This window comes from Euprymna scolopes, chromosome 20, assembly GCF_053919585.1.
Source record: "Euprymna scolopes isolate OS-2025 chromosome 20, ASM5391958v1, whole genome shotgun sequence".
NCBI lineage: Eukaryota > Metazoa > Mollusca > Cephalopoda > Sepiida > Sepiolidae > Euprymna > Euprymna scolopes.
Genome location: NC_136501.1, coordinates 91,209,116 through 91,229,998, shown reverse-complemented (window position 1 = coordinate 91,229,998; position 20,883 = coordinate 91,209,116). Strand labels below are relative to the sequence as shown.

The 20,883-nt window shown below is 31.2% G+C and overlaps 1 protein-coding gene across 38 annotated transcripts in view; it reads left to right on the top strand.

The window, feature by feature from the left end:
- LOC145241638 (uncharacterized) overlaps nucleotides 1-20,883 on the top strand; it is a 530,026-nt gene that overhangs the window by 312,499 nt on the left and 196,644 nt on the right. For 15 of the 38 annotated variants that reach the window (XM_080104768.1, XM_080104761.1, XM_080104757.1 and 12 more), the window contains one exon: nucleotides 20,506-20,535. The exons of 22 other annotated variants lie outside the window; for them this stretch is intronic. In XM_080104768.1, coding sequence (XP_079960894.1) covers nucleotides 20,506-20,535 — 30 coding nt within the window. Of the gene's footprint in view, nucleotides 1-1,992; nucleotides 2,077-20,505; nucleotides 20,536-20,883 lie in introns of all 38 variants that reach the window. One more of the 38 variants, XM_080104733.1, reaches the window with a different exon arrangement.

Genomic DNA, 20,883 nt, shown 5'->3' with positions numbered 1-20,883 from the left:
TGCTCGGTATCATAACAAGTTGTTTTTTTTTTTGTTTTTTTTTTTGTTTTTTTTGCTGTAAAAAAAAATATACTTGTATGAAATTATGTGAGATTTTTTTTTTTTTTTCGGGTAACTTCATTCCATAATGGATACATACAATATAGACTTTTTTTTTTTTTTTTTTTTTTTTTTTCGATATTTTCATGTTTTAATGTCGTGATTAAACAGTACAAGTACAAAAACAAAAAAAAAACTATATATACAAAAGAATTTTCTTGTCAACACGATGTTAAATAATTTTTTAATATATTTTCTAAACATTAAAATTATTTCCTAAAGACAAAAGTGAAAAGAGAAAAAAAAAAAAGCAGAAAAAAGAAAAAAAAAAGCAGAAAAAAGTTAAGTCAATATTCTGGTCGCTGATTATGATAGTGTGGAATTTAAATCATGAAACAAATATAAAGGTAAATAATTCCAGACAACACCGGATAGTTATAGTTGAGGAATATTGAATGTTACTACTTAAACAACATTAGTTTCAATAATAATTAAAATTCTTTATTTCTTACAGCTGATTTTTTTTAACCGCTCTAAAATATTTATTCAATTAAAAATCACAAATTGTAAAATAGATTTGATATTTTTATTAAGAGTAAAAAATATTCAATACATTTTCATTTCAGCTTAATTAAAATATTTTTAGCCTTCCAATAACATTTAATTTCAGAATATTTTTTGAATATATAAAATTTGTGGTGATAGTTTAATATCAACAGTCCATAATATTACAATAAAAAACGAAATTTAAACTCTACGAGAGTTTTTGGTAAATACAATTAACATTTTATGAAATTTATTTATTTATTTTTTGACTACTATGAATCTATGAATTTTTATAAATAACAAAAAAAAAAATGCTCATATGAAAAAAGCACTTCTATACAAATAAAAAAATTGAATTTCAAGTGAAAAAAGTGGTATCTACGTAATTGTCGGATCTCAAATAGTAACATATCCAAAAATTATGAAAAACGATGAGGTAGAAAAATAATTATTAATGAAAAAAGAAATTTGTTAAATGAAACAAAATCACTATATTACATTTACCAAAAAAAAAAAAAGTTGACAGGGGAGATAATTAAGTTCTGTTGCTTATGTCATGTGACAAACGTAATTGAAAATGTCGGACAAATTTTATACCCCATATAAACTTTATCGAAAACAGTTTTTCGTTAATAATTATTTTTCTACGTGATCGTTTTCTGTAATTTTTGGATATGTTACTATTTGTGACATGGCCATTATGTAGATATGTTGTTTTACTTGAAATTCAATGTTTTCTTTTGTATAATATAGAAGTGCTAAAAAATTACAAAACAGAAAAATTCTGTTATTTAATCAAATATGTTTAAAAATATATTCAGTTTTTTTAAAACAAAATTTAGCCTTTTTATTTGTAATGGACAACAAAAAATATTTAATACATTTTCATTTCAGTTAAATTGATATGTATTTTTAACATGCCAATAACATTTAATTTCAGAATACTTCTTTAATATCTAAAGTTCATTTCGATAGTTTAATATCATTAAAAATATCCAATCCAAATATCTATATTACCAAAGAGATTTGAATTAATAAAAAAATAAAAAAAATTTAAACTCTGCAACAGTTTTATTTGGTGAATACAATTTAGCATTTTATAAAAAATTTTTTTATTTTTTTTTAACAATCATGAACTTGTGAATTTCTAAAATAAATTTAAAAAAAAATGCTCATATAAACAAAAATTACAAAGCAGAACAATTGTTATTTAATCAAATATGTTTGAAAATATATTCAATGTTTTAAACAAAATTTAGCTTTGTGTATTTGCAAGAGACAACAAATAGGGCCAGAAAAGGGAATTTAGCCCAAAGTGTCTGAACTCAAGTAATTTAAGTTTTGTTTGTCTTTTCTCACCCGCTAAAAGTGTTTTCCCACGTGTCCAAAATGTTTTCTTTTATGCAGGCGGCAACCGACTTCATGTTTATACACTAATGGCAGATATGTATTTACATGAAGATGTTCTAGTTGTTTGCCATCCCTGTACAGGTAAATTACATACATGTCCTCGAACAACATCGGAATATGACCTTGCATTCGGGGAACGAGAATGTATATATTTTTTTTATTATCCATTCCCAAGCTTGTGGAAATGGGGGAGCATTTATACACTCGTTTTTTTTGTTTTTTTTTTATATAAATCATTTCAATGGTTGAACCATTTAAATCTGTTTCTTCTGTTTCTATGGGTAAAAAAAAAAAAAAAAAATTAAAATCCTAACAACACAAAGGTTACAGATCTTGTAACACCAAAGAATATTTTTAGGATATCTTTAATGAGTTAAAAATAATAAATTTAAATCAATAAAAAAATAAATACAACAAAGTACACAAAAAAAAAAAAAATTTAAATACATGATTAAACTTTTAAGAAATGCATCAATGTTTGCACTAGTGTGGATTCCGTGTACTGCGAGTTATTGCACCATTTTTTATTCATGAAATGCCCTTTATATTTTGTAATTTCTCCACTTTCACATTTATTTATTTGTGATATATATTTATCAGTAGTTATCCACAGACACTATTTCGCTGTATCACAGCTCTTCAGTGTGTCTAGACTAACAAGTACCTTGAATGAGGATCAAGACTCGACCATCTAAGAAACAGTTTGTGCTCTTATCTATTCAGCTCTCAGTCACTTACCATGCATAAGCAAAATATCAGTATTTATATACATTATCAACTGCCGAAAGTGCTCCATTTGTTTACCCAAAGAGCTTTGCATTTTCTTGTTGATGGCAGTTAACAATTTCACTTATTACTGTACTTGATCAAGGGTGGGGGTGCATATGTAGTAATTTGATTTATGTAAATTAAGTAGTGCAACAACCATACATAGCACTCAATGTTTGTTGTCTTTCAGCTCCGCCAACACAATATTTGAAACCAAAAAAATAGCTTTTTATTTAACTTTTTACTTTTTCACTTTTTGGTGCTTATGCAGTATAATGGAACTTTGAACAAACGCATTTCAGGTGAAAACATTATGTACGTACGTATTGCGTAAAAATTGGTATAAATTTTAAAAATTACAAAAAGAAAAAAAATGATCCAGTAGAAAAATAATTACAAGTAACAATAGAATTGATGGAATTGTTGAGTTTTATCATGTTTTAATGTAAAAGAGGTGCGACCAATTCTGTCTGGTATGACAAACTGACTTACCTCCCTCGCTTTCCTTGAAATCCATCATTTAAAAAAAATAGAAAAGGTCGGGCATCTAATGTCTAAGATTTTTTTTTTTTTTTTTTTTGCGTGTGAAAAATAGATCTAGCATAACTTCTACTGGATCATTTTTTATAATTTTTATAATTTTTTGAATTTATACTAATATCAACATAACACATAATGTGATAATGTTTTCACCTGAAATATGTGTTTGAAATTCCTTTACACTGCACAAGCACTTTTCTTTCTTTTTTTTTAACCCTTAAAGCATGGGCAAAAAATTTAATTGCATTTTTTTTGTCTTTTCTCCTCTGCAATATGGATGAATGCAGTTGAAGTCATTTGATCTGTCTTTCCATTGGGGAAATTACTGTTTTTACGTATTTGGGGTCTGAAAGAAATGTAATGTTAGTTATCAGTTTGTGAAGTGGGATCTTCTCGGAACCATGTATGAATCTCTGTTGAAGCAGTTTGTGTTCACTTTGCACTTAAAAAGGCATGAATCCACTTTTCCCTTGTTCTTTGTTTTATTGTCAAATATATTACCCGCTGACCCCATGGCCCACCTCCAGAAAAAAAATCTCTCGTATCTGGTGTATTATAATAGCTGACCTATACTTAAAGTGTTCGTCTATCTTTCTCTTTATAATATTTTTTTTTTCATAAGAAAAGGGAAATTTTTATTCTAAGTTGAAAAATGAAAAAATAAAATCATTTACAGGTTGAAACTATTGAATCTAAAACTTTTAGGGATTGTTCATTTCTGGCTACATATATGCATGCATGCATGTTACAAATTTTAAAATTGCTGAACTACACAGACTTATCTATGCAACTCATGATCATAAGCCCTTCCTCAAACATGTTCCTCCTTCCCAACATACACACACTTATGAAAATATATTATGGCAAATAAGAAACATTGAAACATGAAATTTTCTCTGTAGCTTGCTTTCCATAATATATTTCAATACTACTGCTAAGCTCTCTACTCGCATATTAAAGTACATACTGAAAAAATATATATGTAATATATTACTACTTAATAAATAATATAAATGTGTAAGTGTAAGTATTTTATATTGAGTCTTCTCTTAACCAAAGGATTCTCGATATTAGAGATAGACTATTAATATAAATTAAATTTTATTTACAATTTTTCAAGTTTTTGTGAACTAGCAATTCTTTACCTTTATTTTTTTGCTGGTTATTTCCTCCGAAGAGAAAAAGCTAATTTTTGAAACTCCATTGAATAAGGAAAAAAATTTTTTTTTTTATTGTGAAAGAAGTCGTGTTTGAAGGCTTTGTCAATGCAGTTTGTGGGGAAACACTGTGGACATGAGTTAGTATGTAAAAGAATAATGACAATATTAGAAAGAATTTTCGATTATATTAACAGACAACAGAAAGCCTTGCTGAAGAGTTGCAGACGTTTCTTTTCTCTCCTGAGGAAAAGATGCTACTCTTGAAAATTAGGGACATCAACACCTACCATCTTGTATGACACATTATGTTGATAAATAAACGTCATATAATTGAAACTTATTGTAAATTCCTTCTAATATTGTCATTATCTTTTTATATATTAAACTCGTATCCACGGTATTTCCCACAAACTACATTGATATAGCCTTCAAACACAATTCCATTCACACTATGCACAACGCTTCAAGCAAACTACAACATTCTTCTCATCTGTTATCTTCCTTGTTTTGAACATTTGATGAACTAATAAATAATATAAATTCTATTTTTCATCATTTAATTTTGTCACATATATATATATATATATATATAAATCTTAAGATATTGAAATGAATTAGATTACAAGTTGGTGAATCTAGTGATTTTAATTCTTATTGAATATTGGAAGGAAATATTTATATAAGACAATCCCAGCCAAATAAAATTGCTCAATATACTAGATAGAGCAAATAAAAATAGTTTATAAATACAAATTTAAATTATGAAAAGTAGTTTTTCAAAAAAAAATTTAATTTAATGTTTGAATCAAAGAATACAATGTTTAAATTAATGTCCTTAATCCATGGATTTTCAATTTAAATACATCTCCTCAGAGGAAAAATTCTAGCAAAATACTAATATTGGTTCGCAATCATTTTGCTAAATAGCACATACAGAGAAAATATAAAAGATGCCTTTTAAGGGACATAGAGAAAGGGAATTAGTATTGAATGCATAAAAAGGATATGATCATTGGTATGCAAATTCATAATTAATCCTTGAAAAAAATTAAGATCCATATTGTAAGAATGGTGTACTGTTGGTAAAAAGCAAGAGTTTCTGGTAAATATATCCAAGGCAAACAGGCAGCAATTCTTTGCGAAAATTAACCCTTTCATTAATCATAGCAGAAGTATGTTCCTTTGTATTAATTTTTAAATTCAAGTGGTCAGGTTGAAGTTCAATTCATCCAAAGGTAATAATAAAACATAAAATACAGTTATATAGGTCAAATCCAAATTATATATATATATATATATATATATATATATATATATGAGCAAACAGTTAATGAAATATGTTAAAAAAACACTTTGAAATGAGTTAAAAACATATTTAATCTGAAAAGGAAACACTAGATAAATGGATAGTCCTTAATCCGTGGAGTTTCGAAGAAATACTCTCCTTCTCATCAGAGGGTAGGAATTAGCAAAATGCAGGATCGGATTTTGCATGCAGAAGTATTTGATGAAACAACAAATAAGTCAAAGATCTTACTTGAAAGCAAAATAAGTTAAGTAGAGGGAATATGGTTTATATATATATATATATATATATACCCTGATAAAAAATGCATTCCTCAGAGAGGCAGAAAACTACCTTCCTATCAAAGAAGAAGAAACAAAATGAAGACAAGAGTCTAGATGGAAGAGAGTATAAAAATATTACATGTGTATAATTTATACTTCATATTTTATGTATATAAGTTTTAAAATAAATTATCTTTGAAACGATTGTAAAAAAAAGAAAAACATAGGTATAGATTTCTTTTAAATTAGTTTTTAAAAAATATATATTAAGGTCTGTTTATTATATGACGGGCTTCTATTTTTGTAAAACCTTGAAATGATCTTTTTGTAAGTGTAATTTTTCTTTACTGACAGAATCTTTAAATAAATATATAATATAGATATCCACAGACACATGTTTGGTTATCTCTACAACTTGTCAGTGCATTTAGACCTAGCAAGATTCAAAACTAAAATATCAGTGACTAATATCAGACGTGTCACTACATGTAGTGCGAGATATTGCATAGCATTATAAATGCCGTTATTTATTCATAATTTTTATTTGTGTGTGTGCGTGTTATGAAAATATGTTTGTAGTAATGAAAGTATACAAAGGTTTTGACCTTCCATCCCCATAGGGAATCAAGCTAAAATTCATAGAATTTGCATTATCTTTAGCGATTAAGCACGGAAACTGCAATTCTTTTAAACCTAGTGAGATTCAAAATTGTGACCTCAGTGACTGATATCTGCCACGTTACTATTTGTAGTGGAAGATATTGTATTGCATTATAAATGACATTTATATATTTTTTAATTTAATACCTAATAGATATCTGGAAAATATATATATACTAGCAAAAGTACCCGTCATTGACTGGGTTCAAAAACAGCCTACAGAAAATGGACTCTGATTTATGAAAGTATGATAGGTTATGAAAAGGAAGGGTTGTAAAGAGATAGCTTTGAATTTGGGGGTATCAAAACCAAAGCAAAATATGATGAAAGTAAAAATAAAATAGATAAACCCCATAATTTATTATACCATACCTGTTCACACTGAAACATTTGCCACAATATTCTGTTGATCTATATTTAAAAATCTTGTTAAACTTTGTGGCATATTTCCATTCTATGGAGGTCAGGTGCGAACACAGACCCCATACTTTTATTATACCGTCCTTATTTAAGTTAAAACATACTTATCAAAGTATTATTATGTACATCTATATCAAAAACACTTGTAAACGTTTTTTATTTTTAATTTTTTTATTTACATACTTTGTGGACGAGGCGTGTACGCAAACCTCACAATTTTAATGAATCATCATTATGCCAGATCAAACATACCCATTCCTGTGTCTCGATGCATCTATCATTATATGTGATCAGTTTTCTATAATAGTCAACCATACAGGAGCCTATTCGTGACCAGACACACACACACAGACGTTCATCTTTATATATATATAATTATTTATTTAATACCTACAAGCACTAGTGTTTCATCCTTTCAGAATCATCAGTGCAGGGTGTTACGATTACCGCTGGTCGGGAAATTCGAACCCAGCAACAAAGCCATCTCTGACTCCATTAGCAAGGAACTAACCATCACGGCCAACGTTAACGACAAGAAATACAGTTGAAATTTAAACATTTATTTTTAAATGTCAAGATGGTGATTGTGATCTAATGATTATAACATCATGATCTGTGCATGTAAGCTTAAGTGACCGACTTTTAACTTCAACTTAGAATGCGCAACAATAAAAACCAAGCTATATATATATATATATATATATATATATATATATATATATAGCTTAAAGAAGCTTTGAGTATTTTATAAAAGAAATATTAAAATAAAATTTTTAAAACCTGCAGTTTAATTTACGAGGAATATCTGTTAGAAATTCCACAATTACAAAAGGGGAGTCAATTATATAATAGTGGAAAACAAATAAAAAACCGTACATAGTTAAGTAGAAAACGGGTATCATCAGCTGTTTACCATGATGCTGTTTCAGAGATTTAAAAACAGGACAGCTGTTAAAATATCACTTCCCCATAAGTAAGGTAGACAGAATCAAATTACTGTTTTACTTCTATATAAATGATAGTTTATTATACATCACAGACGTGTTAATTAGCATATAAAATTATCGATGAGGATCATTCAATATACAGTAGAACCTTGGGATACGGTGGCCCTAGGATACATTTTTTCATGTTACTATGTGGAATATGTTTTTCCTGCCCCTGGTTACGGTATTTGCCCCGCCTTACGGTGTTATTTATAATGTTATTTGATTATATACATGTGTTCTGTATTGTTCTGTTCTGTATTTTGTTACTAATTTTTAATATGTACTGTCTAAAATTTTGCTTAGGCCCTGCATTACGGCGATTTCACCTTATAATGCCAACCCTGGAACGGATTAATGCCATATCCCGGGGTTCTACAGTATAAAAGGAATATTTCAGTATAAGGACTTCTAATACAGATAAAAGCTTACTGTTTTTTTTTTTTTTTTTTTTTTTTTTTTTCAACATAATCTCCTAACAACATTAAACATTTTTCTCATCTGTATAGAAGCTTCTGTGTTCCCTGAGTGTAAGAAATCTTCGAACTGATATCTCTGCTCACAAATTTTTTGACTTCATCACTTTCGAACATGGTGCCTCTCGTAAACACTTTAAAGGGACCAAACAGGTGAAAGTCTGGAGGGACAAAGTCTGGGCTGTTAGGGCAATGAGGGAGCAGTTCCCAGCCCAGCTCATTGATGGTCTTCGTTTGGGCTGCTGTGTGAGGACTTGCATTGTCATGATGCAAGATGACTCCTTCTGACTGACGACTCCTGCGTTTGTTCATTCTTGACCTGATTTAGCAGTTCATGGTAGTTGGTACTGTTCACAGTGTTTCCTTTCTCAAGGAATGAAATGTTGATTTGGCTTTGCATATCCCAAGAAACCATGAGCATCATCTTCTTTGTAGACCGCTGGGACTTGAACTTCTTCACTGGAGAGCCTACATGATTCCACTTCATGGGCTACTGTTTTGACTCGCTCATAGTGCTAAACCCGTGTCTTGTCACCGTCTTTAGAAACTTATCACCATCATTCTCATAGCAGGAGAAACACTGCTAGGACAACTCGACCCTTCTTCATTTGTGCTCTGCAATAAGCATCTTTGAGTAGCCAAGGTCATCATGGACAGTTTTGTGTCTTGTCCCAACTTATCACCTCAAAATCTTTGCAATGCCATCCAGTGTTCCTTTTCTGTCTGAGTCATTGACTGATTCGACCTCACTTCTCTAGGCCTTCCAGACCTGTTGGTCCTGGATATGACCTTAAACTATATCCAGTGGTGAGGCCCTAGCTTGCGGGCTTTGGGAGTGTGGAACCACCCTTTAATTGCCATTGCTCCCAGGTCCACTCTGACCCGGAGTGGTAGTACCTGTTAGGGTCCCAACTGTGGGTTAAATAGAAACCAACTTGAAAACAACAAATATATTCTATTAAAAAATATTTCTTCAAAATTTTTGGATTTGACATTAAATAACCTGAAAACAACCAACCAACCAATCCAGACCTATCTCCATTCTCAACATTGCTCCACCTTTCTTTAAACAATTTATTCCACTTGTAGACATTTTTTCGGCTTAAACATGTGACATCATACAAAGTTGACATTCTCCTATGAATGTAAACTGGTTTGCAGCATTCAGCAACCAAAAACCTGATAACTGACCACTGTTCAATCCGGGAGCATGTTTCTTAGCCGACCGTCTTTGTTAATCGCCAAAATTTTTAGTTTTTCTTGAATCAGCAAAAGAAATTAAATCTATATGAAAAAGAAGTAAAAAAAAAAAAGGTACGCTTAAATCTGTAATAGAAGTCTTTGTACTCAATCAACTTATTTATTAAATAAGCCTCGTATATATAGTTAGTTATGAAAACATATGGTAATTCAGCTGTGGTCTTTTGCGTATCATCCCCATAGAGAATCATCAAGCCAAGTTTTCGATTATCTCGATAGGTTCTAATATAAAGGTAATTTTTATCTTTGTAATTCCAGGTATCCCGTAGTTATCAAATAACCTTCCAAATGCATCACTAAATAGACTGACCGGGCCAAAGCACTCTAGACGTTTGTACTGTAGTGACCATGATGGTTAATTGTCCACATATGAATATGTCAAATTAAAAAAAATATTCCAAAGTAATTCATCTGGTCAAACCATTCCAGATTCACGTGTTGTTCTTGGCCAATCCTTGTCCATTTTATTTGGTCTCATAACTGTTTTTCATCAACGCTATCACAAACAAGAGAATTGAAATTTTTTCAGATCTTTTATTTTGTTGGATTCTTAAACTCCAAACGTGAAATGATCCGTCCCTCTGCACTCTCCGTTCATAAACGTAACATGATGAGAAACGGATAGACTATGTAACTGATATGACTCTAGTCAAAGCTAACCAGTCTCATGTGACGTAACATCCACATGCTCTTCTGAAAATCTCTAGTCCATATACTTCCTCCCTTCTTCCAATAGTTTCAACCTGTAATAGGTTTATTTGATCATGGATATTTTGTAAGAACACTATGTGTACATTATTGTTAAGCAGGACATCTAGTTTGATCTTATTTTTAGGCTATCAAGCAAGCAGAATAATTTTTAAAAGAAAATAATTTATGTCACCGTTTCCACAGAATTCCATTCTATGTAATGGAAGCGTTTGGAATCTGGTGTGATCACCATATTTTTCTTAGCTCTCTTTCTCTCTATTTCTCTCCCTATTTCTCTTTTTATAAACTTGCCTTCTTTTTTTATTTTAAGCATGTGGATAAAAATATGGTATTAAGCTTTTTTGGACCCAGGCACTGCTTTTTTTTTTTTTTACATATAATATTACAAAAAAAATGTCTACTTTTTAAGTTTTTTTTTTGTTGTTGTTGTTGCCTTCTGCTACTTTCTATCTATCTCTACAAACAATAAAAAAAAAATACAATGTGTGTGTGTGTGTAAAATAATAAATACGTCCATGTATTGTTTAATTTGAAAAATATATAATTAGGATATCTTAGGTTGCCATAAGCTTTGATCCCAAAATAAAAACAAGATGGCTGATAATTTCTCTTCAGAATTTAAAATCTAATGATATATACTTTTTAGAATTAAGTTTTAAAATATTACATTGGGCAAGGATCTAAATAAATAAATCTGACTGTGTGTGTGCGTTGTTGTTGTCTATTTTGAAAAATATAAAATTAGTGTATCTTTCATCCGGTTGCCATTATATGTTGATTCCTATTAAAAAAAAAAAAATCTTTATAACAGAAAAATAAAAATCTGATGGCTGACAAATTTATCTTGTGGATTTAAAATCTAATGGCATTATTTTATTGCAAACTAAATGCTTTTTACAATTAGATTTAAAAATATTAAATTGGGTAAGGATCAGAGAATATCTTTTTAATTTAGCACTTATATATTTTTCATAGTGAAAAATATGCATAAAAATATTTTTAATAAAGGGTCTAAAAAGAAAAGACATTAAATCTTTAAACAAATATTTTTACAATTATATTTGAAAAATGGGTCGGAGAGAAATGGTGTGACATTTTAAAACCAAGACACATTTTTATCTCCGTTAATAAAAGTTTAATTTTTTAGCCGTTTTTGTCACAGTGGTAATATGCCTGGTCTGGGGTGAAAAAAAAATTTGTTTTTCACCATACTTTAATAAAAAATTTAAAAAACAAACATTAATATTATCAATTAAAACTAGTTTACTAAATTCTGCATATAATTTTCAAAATGACTTTGAAATATTTATTTGCATAAAATATAAAATTACATTATGAACAAATTAGGTACACGGCCATTTAAAAGTATGGGGATAATGGATGTTGTTGGTCATCCTTGATCTCAAATACTTAAAATTGTCTATCCTACTCTTAACTAGAAATATCTGTTACCACAATACCACATTCACTCTATGGGCTGTCCTATTTAAGATAAACACAAATTTGAAAAAGTTTTATTGAATTATTTACAGTAATAACATTTCATTGTTGAGGGAATGGGGAACAAACAAGAAACAACAAAAATTGACTTTGATTCTCAGTAATTTTTTAGCATTTATTTTTTCTTTATGCAAATTTTCTATTTTCAAGCGAATAGCACTATTTACTCGTCTCTGTGAATAATTTGCTGCATTTTATTTTTGATGTTTGCCATCATAAGTTTAAATTGCTTACATTTGGCTTAAGTATTTTTGTCTTTATATAACTCATTGTTTTGGTTGTGGCTTTTTAAAAGGAGTATATTTTCTGCCCTCACTTTAATAAGCACTTTAAAAAAAATGTGTTTCAAATGTTTTTTACACAATGCTGAATAACATTTCAGAATATTTATTGTATAATTTGTGTTATGTTAAGAACGGGATGGGCTGGGGGTAGCGGGAGTTCTGATTGGTTGAATTAGATCATGTCTAAGAGAAGGGGCATGTTTGAAGTAGTTTGAGTTCAGTTGCAGTTGGACTTTAACTCTCTTGAAGTACATTGAACATTTCCTGGCAATGATTTAGGGGCCCTGTATGTTTCTACTACAGACCCTGAATTTCATATTACGATTAGCTTTTTAATTTTTATCATTTTCCAATTATAAATTCCAGAAAGTCATATTTCCTTTTTATGAATGTCTGGTACAAGCATCACACCACACTGTTGTGATATCATCCCTATTTAGACACAAAATGGAAGCAGTTGAGTAGCAGGAGCTACACTGATGACATTGTATTATATCAACAAGAACCTGTGACGTAACAGCTAAAGTACTGAGTAAAAATTCAGTTCCAAGTAATACTCTTCTCGCGGTTGATCGTTCAATCCTCAGTGCAGGCAATAAGAATACAATTGTTAATTACTAACGACTTCATCCAAACATATATTCAATTTTTCAAGATAAAAATTAGGAACTTCATGGAAATTGTTTTGCAGTGGTTTGTAAGTGCATAAAATACTTGGTAAAATTCGGTTTTAAGTTAAACTCTTCTGAAGATTGATGGTTCAATCCTTAGTGCGAGCAATATTCATCAAAATGCAATTGTAAATTAAGTCTTCTATAGCTGATGGAATGAGATCATGCTACCCCCCCACCCCCTCCCACTAACCCCTATGGTTTAAATAAAAAGTTCCATTCGTAATAACTGGTGCTACGAGACCAGGCTGTCTGAAGATATTAGTTTCCCGAGACGAAATGCACCAAGCATGCTGATGCTTTTTGTTTTTGTATTTCCTTTTGCAAAACTCAATCATGTTCTGCAAAAACAAAAACAACAACCCACCTTCTCCCTCTTTTCTTCTTCCCATTTCCCCTTTCTCTTTCTATCTCCCCCACTTCCGACTGGTTTCCTAACTTAAAATGTACCAAACTTTAATACTGTAATCCTTTTCCCTCTCCCATTACAAAACTCATTCATGTTCTGCAGGGCAGGGAATAAAACGATAAAATCCACTATAAAACAACCAAACCAAACACTACAAACTAGCGATTTAAGATACAAAAAGCTTGAATAATAAAAACCTTCTACAAAATAACTGGATGCAACAGGAATACTATTTCCAAAATAATTGGATTCAGCATTAAATAACCCGAAAAGGGTTGATATGCCGTAAACCAAACCATTAGTAATAACATGCAGATTCTGAAGTTTGACAGAATTTGATAAAATACATTGGAGGTTACATTAACTGAAATACTGGAGGTTGATGTGTAATACAATCATTTGCCGGGAAAAGTTTTTTGGTTTGTCCGCATTTTGTGAAGTTAAGTAAGATGTAAAATACGACATAATCAATTTAACATACCGGTTCTCGTTAGGTACTCAAACTTAAGTGATGTTGAGTCTGGACAGGACTGGGTACTGTATGCAGAAGGATAATAGTTTGTCTATCCATTCTAATTTTTCTCAGAAACTACTGAACTTCTCTGGCTTAAATTTTGTATGAACCTTTGTTATGATAAGGTGCAGCGAACTAAGTATTATGGTATCCATTTGATGCACAGTGAAGGATTAATAGGGATTAGACGTTACAATTCCACATTTACACTCAGAATTTTTCTTGGAAACCACAGTGCTGATCTGGCTGAAATTTTGGAAGGGCCTTTAGCACAGCAAACTGAGTTCACTTTCGGCAGCCATATAACTCTTGCTTGCCTTATTTTTGTCCTTTAGTTCTCACATTCCAGGAGCGATGTTAAAACTTCCCATTGCCAAGTTTTTGACTGTAAAATAGTTATTTTTCTTCTTTTTGGCTCCTTACATCGAATGGCTTCATGCTATGTCTGGAGCGATTTCCATAAAAAAGAACTAGGTATTATGGTATCCATTCAATGCATAAATTAATAGGGTTTAGTATTTAATGCAAAACTGAGCACAAATTTAGGAATATTCTACCATCAATTTGATATATAGCACTCATTTTAACCCAACGGGTTATAACTTTTTCCTGTTTTTAACAGGCTAAAAAGTCTAGTATAGGTAATATATATATATATATATATATATATATATATATATATATATATATATGTTTGTGTGTTTTCTTTCTAGATCCATGTCTCAACAAAGACTGAGGGTGATATCTCTCCAAGTGGTTTTAAAGCACACCCAGATACTAACTTGGAAATTTTTACATTCCAGTGCAATACATGCAATGCCTAGTATTTTCAAATGGTCACCTATCTGGTATTGGCAAGGCTCATCATTGCTTAACTTTGGTGATCGAATAAGAACCGGTATGTCAATGTCATTGTGCCATATAACTTGGATGTAAATGCATTAGGTATACTGTCTGCTCTGTTTGTGGCAATCATTTGCACCGACTGAGTTTAGTAATGGTTCCAAAATAGTGCATGGTGCCAAACAAAGCCTTCACCACTATAAAGAAATCGTTTCTGTGGATTTTGGACAACTTAGCTGTCTGAACGTCATACATCAGGGTTTGACAGAGAAAATCCACTTATTTATTTACATGCATGCATACATACATATATATATATATATATATATATGTGTGTGTGTGTTGGGACGATTAATTGGAATGACAAAGTTCTCTCTGATTCTCTCTCCTCTGATCTCGAGCGTGTGGTTCAGTGGGGGAAGAGGTGGCTGGTTACCTTTAATGCATATCTGTACATCATCAACACTCTGATCCCCATCTGGCATCAATTGAAATGGATGACTCTCGTCTAGGAGAAGCCCCATGTTTTGACAAGCTTCTGGGCTTGACCTTTACTCCTGATCTGAAATGGAACACGTACATCAAGTCTGTTGCCAAGGTCGCTGGAAAGATGGTGAGATCCTTCTACCACTTCAGAAGATATCTCATTACTGATGCAATTCTCTATCTATATAAAAGCCAAGTATGCCCAAGGATGGGATACTGTTGCCATATCTGGGCAGGAGCTGCTAAAAACAGCCTATCCTGCCTTGACAGAGTACAAAATAGACTTCGTGGCTTAGTGGGGGGATGCCCTTTTCTCTTCCCTGCAACCTCTCTCCCACAGAAGAGACGTTGCGAGCCGGTCTTTGTTTTATCGTTATTTCCATGTCAGGTGCTCGTCTGAGCTCCAATCTCAAGTCCCCCCTCGCAAATCTTTTACGAAAAACACCCGTCTAGTTAAAACTACTGTCAAAAATTTTCCCCACTCTTTATCTGTGCCTAAATCAAAACGTAGATTCCATGAACAAAGCTTCTTTCTTAGAACTGCACGCCTGTGGAACTCTGTTCCGTCTACCTGCTTCCCACCTAACTACAACCTGGATGTCTTGATGTCCAATGTAAACAAATTCCTGATGAACGGCCCCCTTAAGTAGACATTTTTATTAACTCCCCACACTAACGTACTGTACATGCAATAACCCTTATCCCTGAGTGGCTTCTGGGCCTTGATAAGTGGTAATCACCTTGGAAAAAAAAAGAAAAAGGTTCTTAATCAAATGACAAATCTTTTTAAAGAGAGAGTAAACTTTCATTTTATTTATTTCTTTGGTATGTAAAACTTGTTAAATATTTTATACCGCAGCCGGTTATGTCCAATTGGGAAAGTTACAAGGGGGTGTGGCATACTTTCCAAGTAATTTCATGCTCGAAAGATGCTAAGGGCAAAGATCTACTAAGCATGGTGTACTGCATTGACCCATTGAAGATTATGAGCTCAGAGTAGAATGTTAATATTCTGTTTTCAACTCATAAACGAGTTATAAGGTCATTGCACTATAATGCCGAATAGTCCTCTCTTTATCATTTCTAAAGCATTAAACTTACCTGGTGGGTGGTGACAGCCAAGTAGTTTCAATACACCAAAACCGCTACTGTTTGGCAAGATGTTGCAATGACCTCATGAAAAGCTTGTCACTTCAGAGCAGACACATCAATAAATGTACTAGACTTTGTGTTATATGTGGTACTAGCAAGGCTATCCGACACTACCCAGGATAAAAATGTGACATAACTTCTATCCCTCTCCTTTCACCTCTCCTCTGTTCTCCCTCTCTTCCACCACACTCTTTCTTCTTTGTCCAGCCCATTCCTCTCTCTTGATATCCTCACACACACAATTTGAGTTGTCATGAGAAATAACTATATGAAAAATAAAATAAAAAAATCAGTTATTTCCCTTAAGTTAATGGCTGGAAGTACACTACATGTTGACATTCAAGGACGTGTGTGTTTTAACATTAACATGAACAAACCTTCTTTCTTAGAACTGCACGCCTGTGGAACTCTGTTCCGTTTGCCTGCTTCCCACCTGACTACAACTTGGATGTGTTCAAGTCCAACGTTAACAAATTCCTAATGAACTGCCCCCTTAAGTAAACACTTCATCAAATCTCCACACTAACGTAATGTACTTGCAATAACCCTTATCCCTGAGTGGCTTCTGGGCCTTGATAAGTGGTGACCACTGTGTAAAAAAAAATAAATAAATAAAATAACGGATATAAATGACAATTTCACCTACAAATAATTGTTTTTCTTTTAACTTTTAAATATTATACATCCAAGGTTATGCTAATTTAAAATAAATTTAAAAAAAAAAAAAAAAAGCAACTTTGTGAATGTTTGTTGTGTATTTTTCAAGTTTTAGCTGGTCACATAAACATTTGCCCTTTATATAATAGACAATTATTTAGGATACGAAATGGCAAACAGTTTTATTCAAAATGCATGAGTTGATTTTAATCCAAATCAGAATTTAATATAAGCATCATTAAACCTGGATACAAACTATTTTCTTTTTTTCTGATAAATAATTATGACATGGATTTATCTTTTTATCTACAGATTTTGATCCATTAAAATGTTGTCTGTAATTAATGACTTGTATCATTTTTTTTATTAAACTTTTACCTAAAATTTTGAGTAAATATGCATGAATACCCATTAAAATATTAATCTTGAAAGGATTAAAAAAAATTTTTTTTGAAAAAGAAACAAATTATCTCAGTGCAATGCATGCAGTGTCAAGTATATATATGTATGGAAATATATATATTACAGAAAATTAGGACAACATCAGTGCCATTGGTTTTAACTGTATATAATCTCAGGCCAAGATCAAAGTGTAGTATCTGTTCTTCAGATGCTGCACTTAAGATAGTTTGTGCCAGTCAATGGAGGGGAAACTTTCTATACTGGGACAATTATTATTTTTGGTAACCAGAGTGCCCCCTTTTTGCCTACTTTAAGGGGAGCTGGTTTTTACCTCACATTAAAAACGGCCTTGTGCCTAATTTGCTCAGTGGGGGAGCAAATAAACACCATCTGTTCTTCAGATGCTGCACTTCAATTTCTTGTTCTGTCAGTGGAGGAGAAATCCTTCACGATTGAGATGATTTTTAATTTTTGTTACCTTTCTCCACATTAAAAAACCACCCTGGTATCTAACTCTGCCGTCGTGGGGAGGCATTGTAAATACAAACTGTATATAATCTCTCTCTCTCATATAAAAGCTTTTTAGTTAGACCATATCGTTTCTATGATGTGTTGCCACAAATGAAATTGTAGTGATACTTAACACATAAAAAAATGTTTTCTTAAAGTATGAAAAAAACGTCATATGTGTATGTGTACTTCTCGGGTCAATGTAACTTTGAATATTTTTTTTATTATTATTATTTATTATTTAGTTTAATTACAAGAAAATACTTTAATTACAAAATTAAATCCATGAGAATGCATTTCACTTTTTTCATAAGCATGTCAGCCATTTTAATCTTTTGTTAATAGTTGAAGAAAAAAAAAAAAGGATGAGTTACTTTGTGTTTTAAAATTTGAAGGAAATGTGGAAACATTTAAACTGCCGAATAGAAAGTCATTTCCGGTTTAAAAATTCTTAGCAAATCTGCATATATGGCACAAGATGGCGTATAGAGTTGATATGCTGTAAAACAAACACTACTTATCAAGTATTAAACGTTTAAACTCACTTTTTAAATAGAGATCAAGAACTTATAAATTAGTCATCTATATATAAAACTCTGTGGACCGTCCAATGTTTTGTTGTGTTTTGGTTTCGGTTTCGATTCTAGCTGATGACACTAAAATCATTTATTTATTTATTTATTTTAACTTTTGTAAACATGACTATATATTGGGTACAATATAATATGAAATAATTCACTCTATAGTAATAAATACGAAAACTGCATAAATTATCATATTTTATGACTGGGCAACACTGAACACCCTTGCTATTTATGCAGGGCGTCCAAAAAGTCACTGAAGGGTTTTGAACTTAAATATATTCTTAAATGTATGTGTGTGAGGACACTTCTCAACCTATCTACTCAACGGATTTTTGATCTACAGATTTGAAATTTGGTATATAGGGTATTCAGACATGTGAAAACTTTTTAATCAGTTTTCATCCAGAAAAAAATGGTTGATAAAGGGTCAAAATTAAAAATTGGAATGTGCATCTTTTTTTATCAAAAACATTGTTGTCATGGAAACCAGCTTGTATTTAATGAAATCCACACTCCTTTTAACAGTCCAACCATATTGAGTACAAATAAACTTCAGTCTTTGTTTAACTTGTAGACATATGTTTTGGTTTTGGTTTCGATTCTAGCTGATGGCACTCCAGTAATATTGTTTTACTTTTGAAATCATGACTATATTTTGGGTACAATATAATATGAAATATTAGAATGCATAATAATAAATACGAAATCTGTGTAAATTAAAATATCATATTTAAGCATATTATGACCAGGCAATGCTAGGCGTCCCTGCTAGTGATTTTATAACAGCCTGGTTCAATTAATAATTTAATGTCCAAACGATATCAGAAGACTTAAATTTCATTTTTAAAATCCTACTAAAAAAAAAAAAAAACATTGGATAAAAAAAAAAATGAATGATGACAAGGCATATCACCTGAGACAAAGCTACTTCGTGTTAAGAAAGTGTCCCTCTCTCGCCGATGTACCTTGAATATATGGCCCATTATATTACGTTCCTGCCAGTCAACATGATTATGTTGTATATTGTCTACAATAGGTATTATGTGAAGAACATTCCAGGTTTGGCATGAAATGACACAAGTGTTGATATGCTTTTAAAACAAATATAATTAAAAAAATAAAACTTATGTTTTTTTTTTGTTGTTTTTTGTTTTTTTGAAAGATGTCAGCATTATTTTAAAAAGTTCTCCTTTTGGTAAATATTAAACACTAGGTGCACAATTGTTCACAGACTACGGCGTTGGCTGTACCAAGTTGCAATACTATCAGATCTATAGTGTTCAACCACACACTAATATTGAAAAGGCATGAACCCTAAATTTCCCTCCAACCCTGATCAAATTACAACTTGTGTATCAATTAACTTTAAATAACAAACCATTTCAAATATTTTTTTGGGATTAAATAAACCCAAATATGTGATGTAGTTATTTAAGAACTACACATTAGAGTCTGCAGATTTTCAAAGAATTTCATTGTTACTGGTTCATGTACATAAACTGAAATGTATTGTTTTATTAGCGCTCACCAAACTTGGGATCGTGTACTTTAAGGATTTCTTTTCAACAAGCCTTAATACACACACACACACACACACACGAAGCTAAAACAATTTAAAAGCCCCCCCCCCCGATGTGATTAATTCATGTGCACTTTATATAAATAGGTAATGATTGCCAAGAGTATATTTATATACTGCAGGTAAATTAGTTCAATGATGAATAGGTTATATAAATTAAAGCTTTCATTTATTTAGTAAGTTATAAAATTTAAGATTAATTTTTTTTTTTTAATGTTTTATGATCTACCTAATTAGTATATATGAATAGATTTTTTTTTTTATTATTATTAAAATAAAACAATCTTTTTTTTTATCATTATTATTAGTCATAAGCAATTTTTTTCTCTCGTTTAAAATGTCTTAATAATGTTTTATTTTGCATTGAAGACTCCTCTGATAGTTTACCGGAAAGTCAGGGTACGTATTCCAAGTGTTTGCTGTGTGGAGATTTCTGGGAATTGCTATTTCGTCTTCTATGAACACTATATCTTCTTCTTCTTCTTCTTCTTTTTTCCTCCTCTTCTTCTTTTTTTTCTCTAAATAAGTTCTCAGCGAAACCTTCTCAATCTTTGCTTGTTGTGCATTGTTCTGTTAAGGGTAAAAGGGTAGATAAATCAAGTCGCCTTTCGGCAACAACAACAACAACAACAACAACGACGTTATTATTTAAGAGTAAGATGGGGGGGGGGGCTTTAATTCATAGCAAATGATGGCACCAATTTTAATGTGATTTAAATTTTCTTTTGTAAGAAAATTTAAATATTA